Here is a 23,941-nt window from a genome sequence, read left to right on the forward strand (position 1 = left end):
TTTTTTAGCTAGGGTTTTCTTTCGTTTTTTAGGTAAGAGCTTTAAGAGAACGAGGACCCTTAATGTGGGTTTCAAGCTTATACAATGTGGCCTAATTATCCAAAGTTTTTCTAAAAAATAGTAATGTTACATAATAACTAGAGATGAGCGAACGTACTCGGTAAAGCACTACTCGTCCGAGTAATGTGCTTTATCCGAGTACCTCCCCGCTCGTCCTGAAAGATTCGGGGAGCGCCGCTGCTGACAGGTGAGTTGCGGCGGGGAGCAGGGGAGAGCGGGCGGGAGAGAAGGAGAGAGAGATCTCCCCTCCGTTCCTCCCCGCTCTCCCCTGCAGCTCCCCGCTCCACGGCGCTCCCCGAATCTTTCAGGACGAGCGGGGAGGTACTCGGATAAAGCACATTACTCGGACGAGTAGTGCTTTAACGAGTACGTTCGCTCATCTCTAATAATAACATAGTATGCAAGGCTGAAAAAAGACATGTCAAACCAGTTCAACTTGTCCCCCACCCCTTCCCCAAAGAGGGGACAGACCTCACACCTGTAACACTAGAGGACTCAGAATCTCCGTCCGCTACATCAGTGCCAGCTCCTACATGCCAACCAATTTACTCTCCAGCCGCCATACTCTTATCCTGATTTAAAGATATGCTATCCGCAAGCTTTCCAAACTATGGCGACTCTAACCAAAACCCTCAAAAGGACCTTTCAGATATTGGGAAAAGATTGGATTCACTGCGTCCAGAGTAAACCAAAATTCAAAGATGGTGACCGACCTACAAGATCGCCAGGAGGCCATCAATATGAAGATAGAGGATCTAAAAAACAGATCTAGAAGAGAGAATTTTAGGATCAGGGGCTTGCCCAAAAGCATTACGGATATATCCAGCTCTCTCAGAACTCCTCCTATCTGTCATTCCAGACATAGCACCTTCCTATATGGAACTGGATAGAGCTCACCAGGCTCTGGCGGTGCAGCATAAGGATGGTTCCTTGTGAGATATTATTGTGAAGCCTCACTACTACTCTATTAAAGAGAAGGTGGGGATATGGATCTCCAGACAAAACATCACTCGCACTACGGAAGATCCACTGAGAGCGGGAAGGTAGGTTCTTAATAGTTTCAGACACACTTAATGGCTCTCGAATTACACTGGTTTTTATGCCCCAACACAAGACAACTCTCATTTCTGCATAGTCTCCTATCCATGTGGCTCCTTCACTTCAAAGGCCTGATTATTGTGAATGGGGATTCTAATTTAGCTCTGGATATTTCCCTTGACAAATCGAACTCTGATAAATCCAAACTCATTCCTCCTTCAGCTATTTCCCACCTTTTTGCTAAGCTCCTGCCCTCCCTTGATCTTGTAACATTTGGCGGAATTCGTACCTGTGGGTTACAGATTATACATTTTATGCCGTAGCTCATAATCTTTACACCAGAATAGATCATGTTATTATACAAACATGCCCTTGGTCAGATCATTTTATGTATTTTATATCCTTTACAGAACTGTCCACTTATAAAACTACAGGATATTGGCAGTTAAATGAGTCTCTTCTTAATAATGAGTCTGTGTAAAGGGAGATTCGTGATGCTATTGAGTATTTTTTTTTGCGTGCATAATCTCCCTGCAGACATCTCATTTTATACTAATTGGGAGGCACATACAGCGATAATTGTTCTGTCATCATGCAGTATTCGTTCATTGGTGATTTCTAGCAAGTTAGAAATCACCCATGACTCTTATCAGCGCCGCACACCGATTTTCTCAGCGGGCGGTGCTGATAGTATTCTTTCAGCTGGTATCCCACTGGCAGTTCTCAGCAGTACACCAGCGGAAAGCTCAGAGAACAATGCAGCTGTTTGCATATACAAAACAGCTGCCTTGTTCTCGGAGCCATCGCGGTGGGATCCCGCTCTGCCTACATTAACTCTTATTAATTAGCTACTTAGAGTTATGCAAAGACGATCGCTCAAAACTGTCATTTAAACTGTCGTTTCAACAATTTTTAAGCGATTATCTTTCAGTGTAAATGGGCCTATAGGCAATGGTTAGAGGAAAGTTCATTAAATTGGCTTCCAGGATAAAGGTCGAGTGGATTTTGGAGCTACAGCAAAAAGAGGACCTTTATTGTTCTTTGTTAGAACGTCATAAAACTAATCTCTCTCCAGATCTTTTGTCTGAAATAGCTAAAGCCCACACTGAGCTCAACCTTTGCTTAACTACGATAGCAGAAAACCAATTAAGATGGTCCAGATATAACATTTTTTTCACAGGGAGACAGCGAGGGTAGACTGTTAGCCCGAGGTCTGGCCCCAGACACTTCCTCCCAGCCCTCCCCAAGTTATGTCACCAGAATGGTACCCTGAGCCAAAATCCAATAAATATTGTTAGAGTATTTGACCGTTTCTATAATAAACTATATACTAGAACTAAAATCACTGAGGTTAGGGGGAACACAAAACCATATTTCACTGGAAAAAGAGCCAAAAATGCAATACCTGATAAAGTGCAGAGCAAGCACAATCGCCGCAAAGCCGGTACAATGGCTGTAGACCCCCAACAATATGCAGCAAGCATTGGGTGTGTATTTATACTGGTGTGGGTGCTCTTAGTCATTAGTGACTTGAAAAAGACTGCACAAGACAGTCAAAACATCTTAACTTATGTGCAACTAATAAAGGACAAAGCACTTTTAATGGAGCGAGTACTTCACCGTCTTGATACCCTGGATGCGGTTTGAACTTTGTGGAAGTATATGCTGGATTTATGGATCACGGATCTGGTTCCATTCTTAAAACCTGCATCACGTATTGGAGCCTTCCCTCAGGTTTTGAGGCATGTTTGGGTGCTGCTCTCAGCCACATTCTTCTATCCTATCCACTAATAAAATGCAGGTGTTAGTTTAGCATTTTGGCAAAGATGCATAAGCTAACACCCGCATTTTATTAGTGTGTATCAATATTTCCTTAGGATTTTGCTTTAGACTTCTGGGGGAGCCCAAGATGTCAATCAGTGTGGCCCACTGTTGAGATACAGGGCAACCCACTGCTATGTCAGTGTGAGCTGTAACCCTGTATTGTGGGACGCACCAATCTATTGGCTGGCTTCTGTGGTATCGTTCACATTGCACATTAGGTTGTCTGCAGTCGCTCCTCCCCAATCTGGACTGGGTTGAGTGGGTGACTGCATATAAGTCTGCAGTGGACAATTTAGCTCCTCCGGTTTATAGTCTGGCTTGCTGCATATTGTTGGGGTCGACGGCCATTGTGCCTGCTTTGCACTTTATCAGGTATTGCATTTTTGGCTCTTTTCCAGTGAAATATATACTGGAACTAGAACATTTCCCACAGCAAACATGTAGAAAATTGTTAGACAAGGTCCTTCCAAGACTAACACCAGAACATAGGTACATTCTCGAAGGGGAGGTGGCCATAGAGAAAGCGTGGGACGCAGTAAAATCACTCAAACCTTCTAGGACTCCAGGCCCAGACAACTTTTCATATATATATTGCCCATTTCTAACTGCCATAAAATAGTCAAATCTACTATTAACGTTGCTATTACAGAGGCGGGCTATAAACTTTTAAAGGGGTTGTCCCGCGCCGAAACGGGTTTTTTGTTTTTTTTTTAACCCCCCCCCCCCCCTGTTCGGCGCGAGACAACCCCGATGCAGGGGTTAAAAAAACAAACCGGAGAGTGCTTACCTGAATCCCGGCGGTCTGGCGTCTTCATACTCACCTGCTGAAGATGGCCGCCGGGGTCTGCTCCCTCCGTGGACCGCAGCTCTTCTGTGCGGTCCATTGCCGATTCCAGCCTCCTAATTGTCTGGAATCGGCACGTGACGGGGCGGAGCTACACGGAGCCGGCATTCTGCACGAGCGGCCCCATTGAAGACAGCAGAAGACCCGGACTGCGCAAGCGCGGCTAATTTGGCCATCGGAGGCCGAAAATTAGTCGGCACCATGGAGACGAGGACGCTAGCAACGGAGCAGGTAAGTATAAAACTTTTGATAACTTCTGTATGGCTCATAATTAATGCACAATGTACATTACAAAGTGCATTAATATGGCCATACAGAAGTGTATAGACCCACTTGCTGCCGCGGGACAACCCCTTTAATACACTTGTATCTGGTTCCAAGAATAGCTACTTTATTCCTGGGGGCCGTCAGGCGTGGGTGCTTTCCTACATATTTGGTGGAATTGCCCAAGGCTTTGTTTTTTCTGGATTCAGGTATATACTCTAATATTCTCTATTACAAACATATCGCTACAAAAATCACCTTGGGAAGCTCTATTGGGCAAACGAATCCCTAACATCCCCAAATACACAACCAAATGGATATCCTATTGTTTCCTCACTGCACAAATTGCAATCACGCACTCCTAGAGGAAAAGCAAAGTTAGTGCTGACTGTGAAAACAAAATGATCTTGGATCATGGTCAATAAGAAGTTGGCAGCTATACTTAGGGATCATAAAGGGCTGTATGAAAAAACTTGGTCATCCTGGTATCATTATTCGCAGTCCATGCGTCTATGGAATCCAACAGCCACAGCTTTGTCCTTTCCAGGACAATCCAGTTTACCATTAAAGGGGTTGTCCCGCGCCGAAACGTTTTTTTTTTTTCAATAGGCCCCCCGTTCGGCGCGAGACAAACCCAATGCATGTGTTAAAAAAAAACAACGTTTAGTACTTACCCGAATCCCCGCGCTGCGGCGACTTCTTCCTTACCTTAGCAAGATGGCCTCTGGGATCTTCACCCACGATGCACCGCGGGTCTTCTCCCATGGTGCACCGTGGGCTTTGTGCGGTCCATTGCCGATTCCAGCCTCCTGATTGGCTGGAATCGGCACACGTGACGGGGCGGAGCTACGAGGACCAGCTCTCCGGCACGAGCGGCGGAGAAGACCGGACTGCGCAAGCGCGTCTAATCGGGCGATTAGACGCTGAAATTAGACGGCACCATGGAGACGAGGACGCTAGCAACGGAACAGGTAAGTGAATAACTTCTGTATGGCTCATAATTAATGCACGATGTACATTACAAAGTGCATTAATATGGCCATACAGAAGTGTATAACCCCACTTGCTTTCGCGGGACAGCCTCTTTAAGCATTTCATATACTCCCCCAGTGGATTTATGAGGAACATGAGTTCCAACCAGGTCAATAGAAGAAGTTCATATTAATTTCCCATCTCAGGTTTACTCACATGATAAGCCATATCACAGCCTTAATTCTTCCCTGTGTTCTTCCCACTTTCTTTGTCCTCCCCCCACTGCATACATTAGTTTGCGGTCTCCCTGTATTTAAACTAAATCAATTTAGTAGGGGTTAGTTTTTGAAGAAATGGAAAACGAGTATTTTATTAACTATACAAGAAACAGTTTCAGACAATGTAACTCGTGATTGTTTTGTTCAATTTTGCTGTCTCTTGACTTTACACATGAATGTAATGTTATAAGTCTTGATTGATTTGTTATGACCATTATAAAATCAAACATTTTGTTAACCAAATATAAGATGCTCAACAACCTGCTCCTGGGATTGCAGGAAAATCAGCGTCTCCTGTGATGTTTTTTATATAAAACATGTGCATTATAGTTAGTGATCTGAACAAGATAGGTTGCTACCTTTTTGTACCAGGCCCTGGTCTTACATATCAGAGTCAGAGTATGGCTGAAGCACCTGGTCACAGAGGTCTATAACCCCCATAAATTATTTGTACTCTGACAGAGACAGGCTTTATTTTGTCTGTAGTAGTCCCCTTACCCTGACTGAGCTGTTTGTGTGCACAATGGAAAGCATGTAGACCTCATTTTTATTGCGCCATTTTACTGTGAGCAATGGCCCACAAGTGTGTATGATGCCCCCCCCCCCCTCCACTCGCCTGGACACCAGCGGTTGCGGAAATTCCACTCTATTCTTCTTTATTGTCCCGCAGACCCCTGTATTTGCATCATATAGGTCTTTATATAATGGGATATTAATTTAATAATGGTCTGTGTAGACATGGTACCCTCTGTGTAGGAATGATGACATTAATTCTCAATTTTATTTGTGCCTATGTTGGGCAATTTGAGGGATTAAGTTGATGGTCCCTGTCTTCATAAATGGAGGAAGCACAGGTGCAGTCAGTGGCACTCGTACACCCCTTTTATAATTTTATGCCATAAACTGCCAGAAGGAAAGATGGCCGTTGAAATTTATTAGGGACTCAACGGACAAGTTTTCATTGGAGGTATATAAATTTTTAAAGGACTCTTTGAGCAGGGAGATAGCCTCAGTTTATTAAAGGGGGTTTTGCAGTGAAATAATGATCAGTTGAGCGGCTGCATGCTGTCAGCGCCAGAATAACACAGAGGTCGGAGCGGAGGCCTCCGTGTATTGGCCATATTAATGTAACGCTGTCTGCGCTGAACAGAAAAGCATTTGGCAAGAAGAAAAAAAAATACAAGGGTGCTCTTCACTCACACTTGGGGTGTCTCAGAAAAATCACACACCCAGATCCTAACACGATCTTAGCTTGGCTTCGCCCCTGCCCCCTCTCATTGCAAAGAATGAGCGGGGAGGAGAGCAGGGGTGAGCCTGCGATGGGGAGGGAGGGGAAAGGGGCGACGGCATGGTAGTCTCGGCGTATATGCGCCGGGACCCATGCAGTCTGAACGGGCGCACAAATGTTTGATTTGTGCGCCGGTTCACCAGTTTTATCTCTCCCAATGTAGCGTATATCGGCTGGCCGTGAAAACGGATGGGCGATATACGCTCGTGGGAAACAGGGCTGATTCTGCACAGCAGAGCGCTTTATCCTCCCAGAAAGCACTCTGAGGGAAGAGAAGAATACAGCACTAGTCCTGTGCTTTATTCTTAAAAGAAGTACCATGCATGGCTGCGATAGGACTATTTTTACAACCATTCATGTGTCCAGGGACCAATGCCAATGGTCCCTGGTAGTTTCTATGTACAAAGCAACTTTGGCAACTTTCTATGTATTTGGCAACTTTGCACATAGGTTCAGTACGCCTGCGCCCACCATTTTGCCTGTGGGGGTCAGGGAGGGAACATAAGGAAACGTTTCATCTCCCAGCACCATTCATTTCGGTGAGGGGAGATGAAACTTTACACTTTTTAAACTTTCTTTAAACTTTTTTTTTTACTTTGCACGAGGTTGCTATTATTGCTGATAATAGCGACCGCATGCCTGTGGACTGCAAACCCAGCACCCCGATGTCTTCTCTTTGCTTTCCGTTGACTTTAGTAACAGAGAGTAGAGAAATTTCAAATTTCCCGGGTTTCTCCCTGCTATTGCGCCCACCATTCAGCCGGCAGGTGCAGCACCTAGAGACGTAACACCAAGAACGAAGATGGCAGCGGGGGACTGCAGCAGGCTTTAGGTAAGCCGTTTCAGCACCCCAAAGCGATCTGATCACAGAGGGTAGCTGAAACGCTCACCCTTCGTACTCCATCACATGCTTTCCTTCAGTCGCCGATATCTGTTAAATATCGGTGATTGGATGACTGGGGACTGCAAACCGCAGCCCCTCAGTGTGCGCTCCAGACTCACACCTACCTCTGGAAGGCAAAAGCCTGGAGCTGTGACACATCCGGACCCCATGGCTTTATTCCACAGTGAGGCAGTCAATTGACGGCCGCGTGGAATAAAGCCCAGCCATTGAGGCCATAAAAGGTATTGGCGGTCACGAAGGGGTTAAACGTATTTCAAAATATGTAAATATTTAAAAGGAAGGACGGAAAAAGTTTATGGAACCTAAAAGTTTCTGCAATGCCCGAGTCACTGGGCTGTGGCCCGAAATGTCTATTAGTCTATGGTAGCATGTTGCCTTATGCATGTTGTATTTTGCACAGGCTGCTATCCATTTACAGGATGGTAGTATTGCTGGGAGTACCCTTGAGTGTATCCATGTCGATAACTTGCAGCCCTTGGTGGTGGTGGGTCCTGGTGGCAAGAATGCCGCCACTCATCGATGAGGGCATGCAAATCCCCAGGTGGCATTGATGCCTCTGCAACACACATTAGGTATGTCTGTGCGGGGATCTGCATGCCTTCTGGCACACGTCTTAGTACACTTACAATAGTTCTGTCGCACAAATTGGCTCAGTCCTCCGAATGCTTGGCTGCTGAGTCAGAGGCAGCAGAGGACTGGGCAGCTGCCACCTTGCTTCTTCTCTGCCGTGGTGGCTGCTCACAGTCTTCTACCCCTTCTGTGCTGTCGTGACTGTAGCTTCTTGTTTCTTCAGTTTGTACAGCAGTATCTTCTGACTGACCAGAGCTACTCCCAGCTGCTGGCGCAGTCATGGCTCCCTCCTCCTGCTCCTCCGGCAGACTCTAATGTTCTGTGTGCAAAGAGAAAAACAGTGTTTAAAATTTGCACACTAAACACTATCTTCATGGCGGACTGCTGACATGACAAATGTTTTAAAGAGTGGTGGTGCTGCAGTTGAGAAACACACTATTCGCTACAAGACGTAAGCAGCAGCGCAGACCCAAGCAATGTTCCACCACAACTTTCTTTTAGCTGGTGATCGGCTTCTTTTATTCTACTTGTCCCACACTAACGCATTTTGAGCCAACAACCACTGACGCAAGCATCTTAAAAAAATAAAAATTAGAACAGGACATTATTGTATTGCAACAGGGGACCCCCACTGCTTTTAACATGTCTGTATTACAGGCATTCATTTCTATGAAACTGCAATTTAGACATTATTGGGATTTTAAGCTATATGCACAAAAGCGGAAATCTCACACACGCTTTGTGTGTTGCCAGATACATAATCTCACGTGAATATGAACTTCTTTTGATGCTGCAAGGTAAAAAAAAAAAATCACTATGTCCTATTTTTTTGTGTCCCTCGAATGCATCGCCCATTGTTTTCAATGGGACAGTTAAACACATTGCACGCCTTGCGATATGATGTGTCCTAATGAAATAGCACCGTCACCCCTGTGAATATAGCCTTATAATGGTAAAGAAATCATACATATGGGTGAAGGTCCATTGTTGGTGTGAGATGCATCAGTTCCTGCAGGTACATATATGGGCACTTCCGTTTGCTGCAAGCTCCACTTCTCCCCTTACTGGCCGTGTATTCTGTGCGAAACTGGTCTTTGGCGCTGCGCAAGTTCTCCTTTATCTCTTCCACTGAAACATAACAAACAATATCACACATTATTTAACGTTTAGTCTTATTTTTATGAGGTACATATTGTAAGTAAGATTGGTATGCCGTAGCATTACAAGCCTTGCAACCTGTCTGCTTTGTTTCAACTGCAGAAAATTAAAACTAAAATCAGTGTAACATTTTTTTTTTCCAAAAAAAAAAAACAAAACAAAAAAAAAAAAACAGACTACAGATTCTAACAGCACTGGAAGTTTACCGGTTTCTTCTGTAATTGGAACGTGGCATAGATAGTGCTGTATTTGTTCTGGCAAAGGAAATATAACAGAACGTAAGCATACCTAAAGAAAATGTAAACTACCATTACAAAAGAAACAGTTTTCTACTTCCATTAGGGCTCCTATCCACTAGCGATGTTTTCTTGCGATGCGAGAGCGAGTGAAAATGCATTGAATGACAGCTGAGCGCTACCTGTGATGGTTGCCTGCAACCCATTGCTTTCAAATTGGGGAAAGCAGCGCCGGCCCCATTGAAAGCAATGGGATAGCATTGTGGACCTCTGCCACAGCTGTGACAGAGGATTCCTTCATCCCGCGTGGATGGAGGAATCCCCTGCCATAGCTGTGTATGGGGAGCGCGATGTACTCCCTATGAAAATAATGGGCGATAGTGCAGATTTTTCTTAGCACTGCGAGGCTTCAGTGAAAACATCGCAAGTGAGTATGAAACCACTGAAAATCAGGAAAAAAATACTCACACAACTTTTCTGGAGAGTAGAGGCTGACTGCCACTGGCCTTCATAAATTATGCTATGCCAGGTCGTCCCGCACCCTGTCCCTCAGTGTTCTATTCCAGTACTTGGGATGTTAGAGTTACAGATAGCAGAATAGTCCCGCATTAATATAATGAGCTTAGACATATATCGTAGCCATTTTGGATCTCTCTTTTTGTCTCTCCCTGCTGTATGCTGTGCTGGCCTCTGTTACAATTTCCTGCTTTTTAAAAAAAAAAAATATAAAAAACACACTTTCCTTCACATGTTTCCTAGCAACATGCGTAAAAAACACAGCTGGTATGCTAGTAATTGCGCAGGCATAGCGTATTATACCCACCATAGAGATCAATAGGGCTCTTACGCACATAATACTTGCTAAAATAGAGCATGCTGCGATTTTTATTACGTGTGTAATATACGCAATGAATATACTTAAGTGTGAGTGGAACAAATAACTTATTTGCCACAATGTACAGCATATTACGTTTGTCAGAGCCTGGCCTTAGCCATGTACAGATGTAGTGAAGTTTAACTTGAGACAATGCGTTAGGATAAATTTCTGTGCCTTCAATAGCTTTTCAATGGATTTTGTGTTAAGAGGAAAAATAGCTGTTAGAGCATTTGCGTTGGAAATTCTTGTCAGACGGCTCAAAATACCGGAAAAGAAAGCACTACATGCAGTGCTTTTTCTTCCATTGAAAACCTCTGCAGAAACTGATCAGACCCCATTATAGTCAATGGCTTCCGTTGGGTGCCGTTTGGCTCTGACCAGAGATGGAGCCACTCAGCCAGGGGGATTCCCCTTTCCTGCTCCCCGAACAGAGCAGGAAAGCGAAACCCAGAGCGCAGATGTGAAACCACCCTAATTGTTTAAGATAACTTGTCACACAGAGAGTTAGTACACTTAAGTTAAACTTTGCTTCATCTGTACTTCTCACGGTCATCCCCCAGTTTAGGCTAGGAGCTGTCACTCTTCCCACTCAATGCAGCATTTTGACTTTTGTTTACGGGAGCAGGTTCCTGCCTCAAACAGCGGTATTTAGCACAACCCATCATTGTGATAGGTGTTGAGTTGCGCTAAACTGGAGCAGACAGCGCTCGACAATTGTGGCGTTAGAAATTGCCGCAATTGAGCGCTTGTCTGTGAGGCCCCATTGAAATTAATGGGAGCGATATACAGCGGTGTTCAAAAATCACGGTAAAAAGTGTACGTGTGAGAGTGGCTTAAATCATCTGGCCAGAAACCAAGAATATACACATCACCATTCTGAAATTTGGGCCTTAATCTCAGATCCTTTATTTGGTGCATCCCCTCCTGGGGAATCAGGTCAAAACTATATATCACTTGGAAACCACTGAGGGAGGTGGAAAAAAAAAATAAGGTGCTGCTGCGTCAGCAAGAGCTTTGGGATTATCCTATTTAAAGATCATTTTGGCACAAAGTACAATCCCTCATAGCATAAGTGGTAGGTGAAATAATCTAATTTGACTTATGTATATTGTTACGCAATGTGGCCTGCATCAACACATCCTTTATCAGCAGCTAAATGTGCTAGGCCTCCTGCCCACAGACGGAGCCGAATACGCCCCCGTTTTTTCGCCGCGGGAATAAATCAAAAAGTCCCCGCTGGCGATCGCGGAAAAAAACTACTCTCCCGCCGTGGAAAGTAGAACATGCTGTGATTTTTTTTTTCCCCGCGGCAGAATCCCGCATTTGAGGACTGAGCCATTAGGTTCAATAGCCGTGGGGAACGCAGCATAAATCCGCCCGTTGGCATTAGCAGTTAGAAACAACTTTTACACTTGTTTTTTCAGGCAATGTGTAGATTTGCACCCATAACAAAAATCTGAGTTTGTAACTATTCTTTACCTGCACCCTCCAGTATTTGTTCTATACTCACTCAAGAGTTGTACAACCTCCTAGAATAAGTGGAATTGCTGAGCTCTCATTTTTAGTACCTATTTTCGCCTTTCTCCAATGCAATACATCATGTAACGGTCACGATACTTCAGCAATGCTGAGCTACACCCACTTTCATTTCCTCCCATTGCAAAAACATCTTATCTATTTTTGCTAGATTTCTTGAATTGCTATTGGGAGGAGGTGAATCACTTTGTAACTGTGGCACGTAGAACAGTTTTTCTCATTATCTAGATATTATGGGCTACAACAAGTGGCAAAGTGCAGCAGTCTTCAGGGTGACAATTCAAAACAATCTTACCTCTTCAGCTCCACCCAAGTCATTCAGTACCCTGGTTCTGTTCCCAGTGTCTTAGAGTCGCTGCCCACCGCCCCATCACAGTTCTGACAAATTTAACCCTAAATGGTTGCAGACCTACTTTTGGTCTCAGCCTGAAAGGCCTCATGTCCACGGGGAAAATCAGATCCGCTGCAGATTCTCCATGGAGAATCTGCAGCGGGTCCCTCCTGCCCCGCGGACATGAGCGCTGAAATTAGCAATTTAAAAGAATTTACCTATCCGGCGCGGGCGACGAAGCTCTGCTCTTCCTCACGGCCGGATCTTCATTTTCGGCCGGCGGATGAATTCCTGACGCCGGCGGCACGTCGCCGGCACGTCGTCGACGTGCCGCGCGCATGCGCCGGGCACATCCGCCGAGCCGAAGCAAGGGAGATGCGGCGGTGAGGAAGAGAAGAGCTTCGCGGTCCGCTGCGGGTGAGTAAATGCTTTAAATTCCTATTTTAGGTCTCCCGCGGATCCGGACGGCTTCCATAGGCTTCAATAGAAGCCCGCGGGAGCCGTCCCCGCGGGAGACCCGCATGAAAATGGAGCATGGTCCAGATTTTTTCATGCTCCATTTTTTTTTAAATCACTTTTATTGACGATCCGCGGGTATTTATGTACCCGCGGGTGGTCAATGCATCCCTATGGGGTGCGGATCCGCGCGCGGGAGATCCGCTGCGGATCCTAAATCCTATTTTCCCCTTAGGGCTCATGTCCACGCTCAAAATGACATTTAAAATCCGCAGCGGATCTCCCGCGCGCGGATCCGCACCCTATAGGGATGCATTGACCACCCGCGGGTACATAAATACCCGCGGATCGTCAATAAAAGTGATTTTTAAAAAAATGGAGCATGAAAAAATCTGGACCATGCTCCATTTTCATGCGGGTCTCCCGCGGGGACGGCTCCCGCGGGCTTCTATTGAAGCCTATGGAAGCCGTCCGGATCCGCGGGAGACCTAAAATAGGAATTTAAAGCATTTACTCACCCGCAGCGGGCCGCGAAGCTCTGCTCTTCCTCACGGCTGCATCTCCCTTGCTTCGGCTCGGCGGATGTGCCCGGCGCATGCGCGCGGCACGTCGACGACGTGCCGGCGATGTGCCGCCGGCGTCAGGAATTCATCCGCCGGCCGAAAATGAAGATCCGGCCGTGAGGAACAGCTGATCTTCGCTGTCCGCTACGGAAAGGTAAATGGTTTTAAATTGCTATTTTCAGCGCTCATGTCCGCGGGGCAGGAGGGACCCGCTGCAGATTCTACATGTAGAATCTGCAGCGGATCTGATTTTCCCCGTGGACATGAGGCCTAAGGCCGGGCGCACACGACCATATGGCAACATGCTGCATAAAAATCGCAGCGTTTTACCGATGCAGGGAACTGCATATTGATGAGTTTCTGCCTGTGCATGAACATCGTATTTTACCCACACTGTCATGCACTAACTTCCTAGTTCTTTTTTTGGTCAACTTTCTTCTGACATTTCCTGGCCACGAGCGTAAACATGCTGTACATACGCAATGTAATTGCGTATGCCCTGCATTCCAAACCTACACATAGAAGACAATAGGGCTGTATGCATGTAAAAAGTGGTAAAATAGCACATGCTACGTTCTCATTTATGCAAGAAATATAAGCAAGTCTGAACGGATCAATGAAAATCAATGTCCTTTCATTGACCCCATTCACTGCATATTATGCGAGTGCACTAATTAATGAAATTACTCTTGTGTGAGCCTGGCCTTATCAAACAAATTCTGCTGCACCACAAATCAGAGGGGAAGATACTAGCAATGGCATACTCTTCACAATCACGATCTTAACCATTAAGGAACTCCTTACAGGTTGATGGCTATAACACCCAAGCCCTCCGACATATGTTACAAGTATACATGGGTTCTATATAATGAGAAGGAAAATATGCTGCTGCTGCTAGCCACCTCAGGTGGTGTCTTATCTTCGCCGAGAACAAAAGGATTGGATATGGTGAAGTTCAATAGCCCAATCATTTTTCCTAACATCTGCCGCTGGGGGAAGTCCGGATACCACCATACACATTAAGATTGGCCGCTGCAGCCAAAATTGTCAGTGACAGACAATTAAAGTGGGCGGCCAACTTTAGTTTTCATTTAAGCTGTCATTTGACGAGTTCTGGCCTGCCACTAGTGTACACAGCACAGGCTGAAACGTGATATATGAAGGGGGGGGGGGAGATATCCACCGCTTCTTAGTGAGATTATTTTGCAATATTTCAGGATTTTTCCTTTTTTTGGACCGTGATATATTTTCCATTGCTTAAAACGTGCAAGAATTTTCTAGCTGTGAAAAGTTAAGCTGAATCTAGAATTTACCAGGTTCTTAGGAACATTGTGCTGCCTACTCATATGATGTGATTATGAAAGAAATTGACAGAACCTCCTATCGCTTTCTATTAATAGTACTTTGAGTTTTACATATTTCCTTTCCAGTTTCCGCTCTTTATCTAATGTTTGATCTTGTCCATTTCCATAATATTAAATAGCATGTATCTTAATCTGAGATTCTGGATAAAACCTTTTTTCACCACATTAAGGCCGAATGCACATGGACTAATTGGATTCATGTGGGATCCCGCAGTGGAATCAGGCCCTGTGTCGGCCGGTGACCCCCTGCGTAACCTCTCCGGATTCTTCTTCTACGTGCCGCGGATGTGCCAGCCGGAGTGCATGCGCAGTGCAGAGAATGCAGTGGATCCGCGGCAATTTTGAAATTGACATTAAAAAAAAACGCTGCAGGTCGGACGGTTTACAATGACTGAAATGGAAGCCGTCGATGCGAGTCCTACAGGAAAATAGAGCATGCTGCAATTCTTCGTCAGAGAGTGTTTCCACTTGTGTGCGTGGAAGAATCATTTTACATTGCTGCGGAATCTGCAGCCAGACGCCCGCTGTGGATTCTGCAGCAAGAATCTGCCTGTGTTCATTGGGCCTTAGGCTGAATTCACAGAAGCTCAATGCTGCAAGATTAAAAAAAAAAAGGCTTCGCACGTCCTATTTTTTTTTTTGCAGCCCTCGAAATGCATTGCCAAGTGTTTTCAATGGGGCAGTCAAACACATCGCATGCCCTGTGATGTGCACACAAGTGCTATGTGATGTTTGCCATTGAAATCAATAGGAAACACCTGCCGATCCTCCTACATGCGTGAAACAAGTGCCAGAGAATCGCAACCTCACTGAAGTGATGCAAGGTGGTTTTGCATGAAAAACGCCTCACATCCGCGGGTAAACTGCACGTTGACAAGCGCAACATCGGGCCGGGTTTCTCAGCCCAATATTGCGCTCGCTTGTATAAATGTAGCCTTAACAAAGGCAATTTTAAGTGCCAACATCACAGATGAATTTGGGAATATAAGTTTATAACCACCTTTGATACTATCAGAAACAGAATGAGTCTCTGAGGTTTTTTTTATGTCAGTGGAGATTATGAGATATGAGAAACCCAGAGCAGAGGTAACACGCTGGCCTGTTGAGCCCTTAACATCAATTTAGAGACCATAAAACTTTCACATTCCTTGTCACTGGACTGATTAAGCATTTACTGTTATGCTCATCCCTCTCTGGTAATTCTCCTGAGTGCTATTAATCACGACATGTCTGTGCCCCTTATCCTGTTCTGAAATTTGTTTCAAGTGCAAATTAAGCAGACCATGTGTGTGACCTTCCATGTGATCATATGTATATATGTTTTTATATAAATAAGTCTTTAGAACTGTTCCATTTTGACTGAGGAAGAACTCTGAGTAGGTTCGCTATATCATGTATTTTTGTTAGCCGTTAAAATGTATCATATCTACGGGATTACTTGCTTTCTCTTACTGAGAACAATCACACGGTAGCCTTAACGTCTTATGTCTCTCCTAGTGTTTTTTTTTCTTCTTTTTTTAAAGTATTTATTATTTTGGGATATAGATCAAATACAGAAAAACAGGAACAGTGTCATTCTTGTCATAGTGCCTGTCACCAACAGTAAACAGACTATCAGGAAGATAATTCATGTCCATTTAGACCTGCCGATTTCTCGTTTGAACGAGCCAACGATGTACGAGTTTGCTCGGGCAGTTTGTTTATATAGATACATCATTGGCTCGTCAAATGAGAAATCACACAGTCCTTCATATTTGCTGTATTAAAGGGGTTGTCTCGCGCCGAAACGGTGTTTTTTTTTTCTTTGCATAGGCCCCCCGTTCGGCGCAGGACAAACCCAAGGGATGTGTTAAAATAAAAAAAAAATATTACTTACCCGAATCCCCGCTCTGCGACTTCTTCCTTCTTCCTTCTCCAAGATGGCCACCGGGATCTTCACCCACGATGCACCGCGGGTCTTCTCCCATGGTGCACCGTGGGCTCTGTGCGGTCCATTGCCGATTCCAGCCTCCTGATTGGCTGGAATCGGCACACGTGACGGGGCGGAGCTACGCAATGACGCTTAGAAGGGGCAGAGCCAGAACGCCGCTCGTGCCTGGACCGACCAGAAGGAGAAGACCCTTCTGCGCAAGCGCGTCTAAAAAAGCAAGACGACCCCGAAATTAGACGGAGCCATGGAGACAGGGACGCCAGCAAGCAACGGAGCAGGTAAGTGAATAACTTCTGTATGGCTCATATTTAATGCACGGTGTATATTACAAAGTGCATTAATATAGCCATACAGAAGTACTGAACCCCACTTGCTTTCGCGAGACAACCCCTTTAAGGAGAACAACTGAAAGAGTCAACAATGATTTTTTTTATGCGTGCATAAAATGAACAAAAAGTGTTTACACTGAACGATTATTGTTCATTTTCGCTCGTTTGAACAATAATCGTTCTGCGTAAAAGGGCCCTTTACATGTGAGCAATACCAGGCACAGCTCAAAAAGACAAAGTACGTACTTAAGTATATATGGCTGCTGCATCAGATTGTTGACTCATGTTCAGTCTGTGATCTATTGGTATACCCAAGTCTTTTTCCCATGTGCTGCTGCTCAGCCCAATTCCTACCATTCTGTATGTGCTTTTTTTCATTTTTCTTGCCCAGATGTATGACTTTGCATTTCTCCTTGTTAAATACCATTCTGTTATTCGCTGCTCACTGTTCATGATTTTCTAGATCTTTTTGAATCATCTCTCTCTCTTCCCTAGTGTTAGTTATCCCTCCTAGCTTTGTGTTGTCTGCAAATTTGATCAGTTTCCCATCAATTCCCTCCTCCAGATAATTTATAAAAATGTTGAACAACACTGGGCCTCGGACACAGAGCCTTGTGGTACCCCACTTGATCATAGAATGTAGAGTTGGAAAGGACATCCAGGGTCATCGGGTCCAACCCCCTGCCCAGTGCAGGATCACTAAATCATCCCAGACAGATATTTGTCCAGACTTTGTTTGAACACTTCCATTGAAGGAGAACTCACCACTTTCTGTGGTAACCTGTTCCACTCATTGATCACCCTCACTGTCAGAAGGTTTTTTCCAATAAATACACTTGATACATTTTTCAACTTGGATGTGCAGCCATTTATCACCACTCTTTGAGTACGATTACTCAGCCAGTTGTGAATCCACCTAACAGTTGCCTTGTCAATTCCATATTTGGTCATTTTTTTCAATAAGTATGGTATGAGATACTTTGTCAATGCTTTACTAAAGTCAAGATATACTATATCCACCGCATTTCCCTGATCAACCCAGTCGATTCTGTCATAGAAGGAAATTAGATTCGTCTGGAATGACTTGTTTGTTGCAAACCCTTGCTGGCCCTGGTTAATTACTCCATTTTTATCCAAGTACTTACATATATGCTGTTTAATAATTTGTTCAAAGATCTTTTCCGGTATAGAAGTCAGGCTCACAGGCCTGTAGTTTTCTAGATCCACCTTCTTCCCCTTTTGGAAGATAGGGACATTTGCCCTTTTCCAATCTTCTGGCACTTCTGTTCTCCAGTGACTTCTGTTCAGCGCTGCGGATGTGTCAGTCGGCACTCTGTAGCGCATGCGCAGAAGCCGCCGATGCTCTATGATGACGCAGATTTTGCGATACTTCCGTAGTGCTCACTGTGGAAGTGCCGCAGGACGGACGGCTTCCATTAACTTCAATGGAAGCCGGCTATGCATAGTCCGCACAAAATCGCAGCATAAGGCGACTTCTCACCCGCGAGCGGGAAATCGCAATCGATTTCCGCTCGTGGGCAGGAAATCGCATATTGTCATTGCATGCTATGGGCTGGATTTGCTGTGGAATACGGCTTCAGATTTCACAATGCAAATCTGCCTGTGTGCAGGAGGCCTTAGTGACCAAAACAAATTTTGGAAATCTGACATGTCCCACTTTAACACAGAATAATTCCGTAAAGGTTTTGCATATCCAAGTTATTCTGACATTGTTTTTTTTTTGCCACATACTGTACTTCATTTTGGTGATACAAATAAACTAATAGAATTTGTGTATATTTATTAAAAGTGCCAAAATTGGGAAAAATGTGGAAAAAAAAATTGTCATTTTTTCACATTGTCAACTGCAATATCTCAAATATGTGCAAACATACTGCAAAAAATTTTGATGAGGTATACATTTCCATCAGTTAATTCTGGACGCACATTTGAAAAACGTTAAGTTTTTTTAAAATCCATTTAGGAGACGTACAAATACTGCGATTGGGCAGGCAGTCTATCAAGCCACCTCCCGGCTGCCATGACACCTGAACGGCTCCCTGCGATCTCATCGATGTTCGGGGGATTTACATGCTGCTGCCAGAATTAACAGCAGCATTTAAAGGGTTAATAGCGCCGATCAGCCGCACGGCTGATTGCAGCTATTGCTGGCGGGTGTCAGCTGTCATCAACAGCCCGCGCTGTATGAACTGAGGTCGCCCCGCAATCTCTCTTTGTACATACCACGATCCCACAGGGCGTAAATGTACATCCTATAACGGTAAGGGGTTAAAGATGGGATTTTTTTTCTATAGTGCACATGAAGATGAGAATTTGCACCCCAAAATGGATACTCCCGTTTGTCCTATGTTCACAAACATACCCGTTGTGGCCCTGAGAACCCCCACAAATGACCCCAAACATACGACTGAGAACCCCCACAAATGACCCCATTTTGAAAACTAGACACCCTTAACGAATTAATCTAGGGGTGTACTGCGCATTTTGACCTCACAGTTTTTGAATGAGTCTGAGCAAACCAGAAGAAATAAAAATAGATTTGGGCTTTTTTGGCAACTGTCATTAAAAAAGTTTTTTTTTTGTACAGCACAAATAGGAATGAAGACTTTCACCCCCAAATGGATCTCCGTTTGTCCTGTATTCAATGTCTGTATGCACATCGGTGCCCAAAGTGAAAGGAGCACTGCACTTCCAACTGTTTTTTTTTTTTTTACCTTTTACTTGATCGCCATTATCTATTGGATAATGGCAATCACTTGACTGGGGAACGCTCACCGTGGCCCTCGGTCACTGCTCCATAGTAGCCAGGAGATTTTAAATTTCTCGGGCCCTCCGCAGCTTCTGTGCTTGCGTCTGCCTTTTGCAAACAGGCACATGCACCGAAGCTGGGGAAAGGTTCGTAGATAAAGATCCCCGGAGGCCTTTCGTAAGTAATTTCACCTCCCCTCATGGTTTGGATCCGTGACAGGAGGTGAAACTTTAGCCATTGTTTTACGTGATTGCCGTTATCCATTGAATAATGGCGATCATGTGACCAAGAACCGAATACTGCGGCCCCCCATGAGATCTCCAGCCTCTCAGCTATGTTTAGTAGCCAGGAGCTGGGAGATTTTAAATTACCCCGGCAATCCGTGGCTCTTGTGCATGCGTGCACCCATCTTGCCACGGATGCCTGCGCAGAAGCCGCGGTAAGGTCCATGAATAAATCTGGTCGCCTTATGTACATAACTTCATCTCCCCCCACGGAAATGATCCTTGAAAGATGAAACTTAAACTTTTTTTTTTTACTTTAAATGATCGCGGTTATCCACTGGGTAATTTGGCGATATCTCTCCACTACACATGGTAGCTGGAAGCAGAGGGATATTAAATTTCCCGGGGAGCGAGCCCTTCTGAGCATGCGCCCATCGTAGGACGTCTGGTGCACATGCGCAAAAAGCGACGTCTGGTCCGGGAAGGGCCAGAACGTCGTGGAGGTGAGTACTTTTTTTTTTCTTCTTTTTTTACACTTTTATACGATCGCCAGTACATGGTGGATACTGGCGATCGCGTAAACAGGGGGCGGAGGAGGGGGGAAAGCTTCCCACAGCCCCCCCCATTACAGCTCCAAGTTGTCAGCTACCTCCGCTAACCGACAGCATGGAGCTGTAACATTCATAGCCCACGTGGCTTTAATCCCTAGAGTGAGCGTGTTTTAACAGCCCTGGGGGTTAAAGCCCACTAAAGCAGGACGTAAAAAGTCTGGGACGCTCACCAAGAGGTTAAACCCATTGAAATCAATGAGGGGGAAAAACGTGTTTAAAGGTTACAGAGAAACATAAAACCCTAATGTGGGCACAGAGGCGGCAGGCGTCACGGAGCTGACAGCCACCTGCAGCGGCGACCGCCCGCCTTTCCATTCCGCAGAGCACAAGCGCAGAGGGACATCATTGGCAGCTGTCAGCGGGGATCAGCCGCCTGCAGCACTGAGCCCGCGGGCGGCCGGCTGTCCCGACGGCGGAGCAGAAGTGATGAGGGTGGCAGCCGTGAGTGGGGGAGTGGCCACCATGGGGCTGACAGTCCCGGTGACGGAGCAGAAGCAGTGAGGGCGGCAGCTGTGAGCGGGGGAGCGGCCGGCACGGAGCCGACAGCCGGCTGCCGCTGACACTCACCACTGCAGAGTGTGCATTGATTTATGTGGTCCCTGCAGGCTTAGGGTCACGGTAACATTTCTTCTTAGGCTTACATTATTAGATGCTACTGCTGCCATGTTACAGCGGTAACATGGCAGCATTTACAGCTCACAATGTAAGCCTAAGGCTGCCTGCAGACGGCCGGGTCGGATCCCGCTGCGAGAATTCAAGCAGCGGGATGAGGACCCGTGCCCCTGACCTGCGGCTCACCCGCTCCCGGCATCTTTCCTCTCTGCTATGTGACAGAGCATGCGCAGAGCGGCGCAGGCCCCTCCCTACTGACGTTTCTGCGCGGGCCTCGCAAATAAATTTGTTTTCCGCGTGTTTTCACGCCGACAATCGCGGCTGTGTGCATAGGATTGCATTTTCTAATGCAATTCTATGGCAGCGGGCATGGGCGGAAATTCTATGGGTAATCCCGCCGCGGAATTTACACCCGTGTGCAGAAGGCCTAAAAAGAAATGTTACCCTGACCCTAAGCCTGCAAGGAACACACAAATCAATCCACACTCTGCTACTAGGACCTTCCAGCCTTGACCCAATCGGGATCTAGGGGTGTTCTTCCTGTCAAACCCCTAGCTTCCGGTGGCGTCAAGATACAATAATACCAATGAGCCCTTGGGCCGGTCTCACACGAGCGTAATTTAATTGTGTATTACGTGCACATAATACGCAGTGAATATACGATTTTCATTAATACGTATATTCTTTTCGGTAATACACACAAAAAAACGGAACGCAGCATATTCTACTTTACCGCGCGATAGAGCCCTACTCTTCTCTGTGGGCGCTTACAAAAACGCCGTACATACGCAGTTACATCGCGAATGTGCGACATTTTTACACAATGTTGTCAGGAGACAATGGAAGGAAAGTTTAAAAAAACAACCAGGAATCCGGTGAATGACGGCGTGTGTGAGATACGTGCCATACGCGATCGCAAACGCTTTGAGTGCGACTCCAGACGCCAGTAAAATGCTGCGGTTTTTACCACACGGTCGTTAGCGGTAGATCACGCTGCCTGCGCTGCACTATTACAACAATATGCGAATATACCGCAAAACCCACCTGCGCAAATAGTGAATGTGAAGACATCCATGTTATACATTTACCAGCGGCGGAACCAACAAATATACATCGATTTTGACGGAATGACGCGCTTCCTAATATACCGACATTATTATTAATTAGTACTGAGGAAGAAAAGTGATTAAAACCGGTTAATAAGCCCCACTGTACGCCATTCACCGTAGAAGAGTCTCTCCTCGACGGCTGAACAGTTTTTCACTCGGTTTTACCTCAGAACTAGCAGCTGCCGGAGCGTCACCGCTCCTCAGCACTTCCCGCCTCTGCTCCGCGCATGCGCACATCAGCCCACCACGAGCGCTACCGCAGCCCTTGTGAACCAAACATGTTTAACATGCGATTAGTCTGTTTTCCCATCGTGAAGCGCCCGTATCTACACCTCGCAGACCTTCGCTCACTCCCCACCCGCCGACGATTCATTCGCTCTTCGCTCCGCCCATTGTGTTCACGTGACCAGAGGCCACGCCTCCCCAAACATCTCTGCGTGTAACGGGGATGTGGTATGTAGTAGGCAGGGCGGACAGTCTGTACTGTATCCCAGTGAGCTCATCATGCCCGATGAACAGCACGTCCCCGGCCCGGCGCCGGGCTCCGATCTGGTGCCGATCCTCTGGTCGGTGGGGCGGAAGCTGCTGCTCTTGCTGCCCGTCTACCTGTGCGGCTACCTGGGGCTCAGCATACTGTTTGTCATCATCGGGCTGACGGTGTTCTTGTGCTGGAGGAGCACTCGGACCACCAAACTCCACAGCTTCAAGGTGGCCTGTGACTACTTGGAGAATGAGCAGCAGATCACTGCCAGCACCATCCTCAAGAGCAGCCAGCTGCCGTCCTGGGTGAGTCACGTGTGCCAACTACCCCTCATCGGGCTAGACTGGCATTGATTGCCCACCCAGTTGGCACCAGTTATTTTGTATCTTTGCATCTGTTACTTTGTATCTTTTGTCGGATGAGTTTAGATGGAATTCATAGAGCCAGTATTGATTTAACCCCTTGTTGATGGGGCAGAAATGATCTCATTGTGTCGATCGATTTGGGCACATCAGAAGGAAGGCACACAAGTGCTCCGGTCTGTCCAGCCAGTCATCTGCTGCTGGGATTAGGAGATGTTTGGTGGGGGCATCTGTGGTTGGCACAGCTGGCATACTTTGTATGAGTGCATTGGGGTTGTGTGTGTCATGTGACTGTCACTTTTTTTGGGTGGGGCTGCAGCTATTCTAGAATATCGGTGGGTTTTGTAATGACTCAGGGGTGGGGGGTCAAACTTATTTTCACCGAGGGACACATCAGCCAAAGGATTTTAAGACTGTATGGTAAGGGCTCGTTTACACGGGCGTATTTGCACAGTGTATTACATGCGCCATTTTTGTATTACGAAGAGAACAAAACCCATTGATTTACTTCAGATAAGTATATATTTTCACGCGATATACAACACGCGGCATGACCTATATTGATGCATATTACACACCACAATAGGCCGTTACAGTGAATGGGCCGATGCAAATACACAGTATAGTTGGGTACACTAAATCATGCCGAAGCGGCTGAGAAACGAAGGCGTAAGTGATTTTCGGTTATGCAGATCCGCGGTGTGTCTTCGCATGAGTAATGTGCTTACACCCGTGTGAACAATCCATGATAGTGACCCCCAATAGTAATAGTGACGCCCGTAGTGGTCCCCATAGTAGAGAAGCATCCCCACAGTGACGAGAAGAGAGGAAAACGGGATTCCTATCCTCAGGATTGATGGGGGTCTCACCAATGACACCCCCATCAATCAGACTTTTATCAACTAGTTTATGGACATTCTCTCTCCCTACCCCTGATCCAAAAAATGACA

At 45.9% G+C, this 23,941-nt stretch overlaps 1 protein-coding gene and 1 long non-coding RNA gene across 2 annotated transcripts in view; one reads left to right on the forward strand and one right to left on the reverse strand.

Moving 5' to 3' along the window:
* Positions 1-5,414: 5,414 nt before the first annotated feature.
* On the reverse strand, positions 5,415-22,369 carry LOC136586880 (uncharacterized). The gene is made up of 3 exons (XR_010787347.1): positions 22,314-22,369; positions 9,010-9,170; positions 5,415-8,361 (listed from the first exon to the last, which is right to left on the reverse strand). It is a non-coding gene; the product is annotated as an uncharacterized lncRNA (long non-coding RNA).
* A 253-nt stretch (positions 22,370-22,622) lies between these two features.
* The window catches only part of ESYT1 (extended synaptotagmin 1), an 88,301-nt gene continuing 86,982 nt past the window's right edge, over positions 22,623-23,941 (forward strand). Inside the window, exon 1 of the mRNA XM_066585162.1 lies at positions 22,623-22,934. Coding sequence (XP_066441259.1) covers positions 22,653-22,934 — 282 coding nt within the window. The 5' untranslated portion in view covers positions 22,623-22,652. The remainder of the gene's footprint in view (positions 22,935-23,941) is intronic.

Source organism: Eleutherodactylus coqui, chromosome 1 (genome assembly GCF_035609145.1).
Source record: "Eleutherodactylus coqui strain aEleCoq1 chromosome 1, aEleCoq1.hap1, whole genome shotgun sequence".
NCBI classification, from domain to species: Eukaryota; Metazoa; Chordata; class Amphibia; order Anura; family Eleutherodactylidae; genus Eleutherodactylus; species Eleutherodactylus coqui.